Source organism: Mus caroli, chromosome 1 (genome assembly GCF_900094665.2).
Source record: "Mus caroli chromosome 1, CAROLI_EIJ_v1.1, whole genome shotgun sequence".
Lineage (NCBI taxonomy): Eukaryota > Metazoa > Chordata > Mammalia > Rodentia > Muridae > Mus > Mus caroli.
The window spans coordinates 145,837,267-145,841,357 of record NC_034570.1 but is presented as its reverse complement, the minus strand read 5'-3'; the positions used below and the strand labels follow the sequence as shown (position 1 = coordinate 145,841,357).

The 4,091-nt window shown below is 45.5% G+C and overlaps 1 protein-coding gene across 4 annotated transcripts in view; it reads left to right on the top strand.

Annotated features, from left to right (window-relative positions):
• The window catches only part of LOC110298299 (major histocompatibility complex class I-related gene protein), a 19,322-nt gene that overhangs the window by 11,750 nt on the left and 3,481 nt on the right, over nt 1-4,091 (top strand). For all 4 annotated transcript variants that reach the window (XM_029481590.1, XM_021167465.2, XM_029481521.1 and 1 more), the window contains one exon: nt 2,587-2,862. In XM_029481590.1, coding sequence (XP_029337450.1) covers nt 2,587-2,862 — 276 coding nt within the window. The remainder of the gene's footprint in view (nt 1-2,586; nt 2,863-4,091) is intronic.

Genomic DNA, 4,091 nt, shown 5'->3' with positions numbered 1-4,091 from the left:
TTAGACACCCCAGAAGAGGGAGTCAGATCTCGTTACAGATGGTTGTGAGCCACCATGTGGTTGCTGGGATTTGAACTCAGGACCTTCGGAAGAGCAGTCGGGTGCTCTTACCTGCTGAGCCATCTCTCCAGCCCCCAGGACTGCCTATGTATTAAGATTGGTACTTCATCAGCTCACTGCTCTCTGGCTGAGGCTGTCCAGCTGGAATCCAGGGGCAGAGAAGCACTAGAGTTACAGTGTGAAGGCCTAGACAAATCACAGAAGGACAGAGACTGGATCTAGGGGCTAACACAGAGACACCAACCTTTCCGCACTGAGTGACTATTGTAGGGGAGGAATTAGCATGAGTACTTTATAGAAGCCCATGCTCCAGAGGGTTTTGGTAATGTCTCAAAATATGCTGTCATTTGTCAGGAGAAGGAGCCTCTCCTGTCAGGAAAAATCGAAGCTTCTGGAAGGCTGGCCAGCAAAGCCCCAGTCTCAAGTAATATAATGTTGCCTTGCCTACTTTCCAGAAAGTATGGAAGATGACGTAGACGAGAATGCTCGCTAAGCCTTAGGACACTGCTCTCATATTGAATGTGACTGTCACCTGCCTGAAGAATGTCTAATAGCCTAAGATCTGGTTAAATGCTATTGCAGATCTTGACTGCCCTTAATCACTAAGGATGTTTTAGGCTGAGTCTCAGCAGATAGGAAAAGGGAAACAGTGTTTACTTTCTGATTTGGGTATGTTTGCCACATAGCTGGGTTATTTATTTTTCCCTTTTCTGTGACAGAATGGCTGAAACAACTTAGCCTAAGAGGAGGGGAGACTGGTCACAGTTTCAGATGTTTGGGTCCATTCTGGTGGGAAGGGTGTGGTGAAGCAGTTGATTTCACAGTGGACAGGAAGCAGAGGGAGCAAGGAAGGAATCAGGGACAAGATACAACCCCCAGGGATTCCCCACAGTGACCTACTTCCTTTAGCTTGACCCCACCTCCTAGAGTTTCCAGAACCTCCCAAAATAACACCAACATCTAGAAAGTCTGGATTTAACACATGATCCCATGAGGATCGTTTATAGTCAAAGCACATCAGTAGCATTTGCCCCTAGTTGCCTGGCCTGTTGCTTGTCCTGAATACAGTACTGGGCAAAGGGAGGAAAACTCAAGCTGAGCTGCTAAGAATGGAGAGTTAGAGGTTACTAGCTAATTCTGTTGTTTCTGCCTGGTGCAAAAGCTCTTGGAATCAACCAGAAGGAACCTGGGTTGTGTGGGAAGAGTACGGAAGGTTTAACTCAAGTGTACATAGTGTATGCACACATAGTTCTCATTCCCTGTCTTGAGTGTCATAATGGTGTCGATCTTTTGGTCAAAACCCCTGCCTTGGGAGGTAGATTCATTTCTTTCAGGCATAGTTTAAAAAAAAAAATCTCTTGACAATGTTTTATTTTGAATGTTGGAAGGTCTTTTCCTACAACTAAATTCCATGCCTCAGGTAAGAGACGGGAAGGTCTGTTTGAGGTGGAGGCTCTTCCCTGTGTCCACAATGTCAGGCACTAAAGTGGAGATGAGGAAGTCTCCTGGATGACTAGGAAGGCCCTCCAGACAATGTGCTTGGTTTCAGTTTGGCTTTATGACAAGTTTCAGCGGGAAAGGTTAAGATAACACCATATGGAAAATGGACATCTGATGTCATGAGGAAGTTAGATCACCAGTGGTGATTGGTGGTGAACAGGCTGAGCACCGTGGTCCATACCTGTAATCCTAACATGCAGGAGGCTGAGGGAGGCAAGTTCATTCCAGGGCATATCTCTCTCCCTCTTTCTCCCTCTCATCATTATTTGAACCCTCCTGTAATATTCATTTCTGTAGCTTCTTTGAGAGCACATGGAACTATGGCATGTGCTTGTATTTTATTATAACCATCAGAATGTTACTCCGATAGCACAGGGCAATCTAGAGCCCCCATTGACCTGACATGGCTGTGTGGTTTATTGTCAGTTATTGCAGAACTGAGATCTATTGCATGCTAATTTCCAATCTTTAGATGAACTACTTATCAAGAACAATCATTTACATATGTTGTGACTTACTTGTCCTTAACACATAAGGGTGTTTGTTTGTTTGTTTGTTTTATGTTCATTGGTGTTCTGCCTGTATGTCTATGTGAGGGTATTGGGTTCTCTGGAACTAGATGGAGTTACAGAATTCTGTGAGCTGCCATAAGGTGTTGGGAATTGGACCCAAGTCCTCTGGACAATCAGACAGAGCTTTTAACCACTGAACCATCTCTCCAGCCCCCCACGTAAGGGTATTTCAAAGGTGAACAGTAAGCAACTTCAATACACTCTCCAAGAACTTGATGTTTATGCCTTCTCTCCCCTTCGGGGACAAAAGTGCCTCAGCTGCATGTGTCCCCTTGCCTACAGCATGGGAGGAAGGATACACAGTCCAGCTTTGCTGTTGATGAATCTGGGTTCTGGTTCATTCTCAGCTCCAGATATTTCTCACCACAGAGAAAGTGAACTGGACACTTAGTTCTGTGATTGAACGTGGTAAGTTCAGTATCCAAGCCACTTAACTGTGGCTGCTTCTTTCTAGAGCATCCAGTGGTAAGAACAACTCGAAAGGAAACCTTCCCAGGGATTACAACTCTCTTCTGCAGAGCTCATGGCTTCTACCCACCAGAAATTTCCATGACATGGATGAAAAACGGGGAAGAAATTGCCCAAGAAGTGGATTACGGAGGGGTACTTCCCAGCGGGGATGGAACCTATCAAACGTGGCTGTCAGTTGATCTGGATCCTCAGAGCAATGACGTTTACTCTTGTCACGTGGAGCACTGTGGTCGCCAAATGGTTCTGGAGGCCCCTCGGGGTAAGGATGGGGGTGGTAGCTGTCTGGGAAGTGAGAGTGAGGAATGAGATAGAAAGTGGTGAAGCCTGTAGGAAAGGGAAGCTGGGTCATTGCGTGGGTCACCACAGGCTTCACCAGGTGGTGGTGCAGTGGCAACTGATTTGTTTGTTTGTTTGGTTTTAGAGGCATGGTTTCTGTGTAGCCCTGGCTATCCCTAAAACCTGCTTTGTAGACCAGGCTGGCCTTGAACACACACACACCTGCCCCTGCCTCCTGAGTGCTGGGATTAAAGGTGTGAACTACACCTGACTTCAATTTCTATTTGTAATTTTAAAAGTTTGTTTTTAATTTTATTTTATGTGCATGTTGTTGTTGTTGTTTTGTTTTGCCTGCACGTATGGCTGTGCAGCACACGTATAAAATGTCCACAATGGCCAGAGGAGAATCATTGAGTCCTCTGGACTTAGAGTGATAGATAGTTGCTAGCTACCATGTGTTCTGGGAATCCAATCTAGAACCCCCAGAAGAGAGGCCAGTGCTCTTAACCACTGAGCCATCTCTCCAGTCCCAAGATTTATTTTATTATTTTTATTCATGTGTGTATCTATGTGTGTATGTGTGAGGGTATGAATGTAGGTGCCAAACAAGCTATCCCAGGCTGGTGCTACAAGTTCCTCCATAAGAGCAGTCAGTGCTCTTAATGGCTGAGCCATTTCTCCAGCTCCAACAATGTTTATTTTAATATTGTTTGTTTGTTTGTTTGTTTATATGAGTACACTGTAGCTGTCTTTAGACACACCAGAAGAGGGCATCAGATCCCATTGCAGATGGTTGTGAGCCACCATGTGGTTGTTACGAATTGAACTCAGGACCTCTGAGAAGGGCAGTCAGTGCTCTTAACTGCTGAGCCATCTCTCCAGCCCCTACAATGGTTCTGTTCAGTGCTTCTCACGGTGTTTAGTTCCCACACTCATCTATATTCCTATTAATTACTGAGGACCTTAAATAGCTGTCATTTGTGTGTGTCATACCTGTTGCGGTTTACTATATTACATATTACATTTAAAAAAAATATCCAGGTGGTGGCGGCACATGCCTTTAACCCCAGCACTCAGAAGGCAGAGGCAGACAAGTCTCTGAGGCCTGGTTTACAAAGTGAGCTGAGACAGCCAGGACTACACAGAGAAACCCTGTCTTGAAAAAACCCCCAAGGCCGGGCGTGGTGGCGCACGCCTTTAATCCCAGCACTC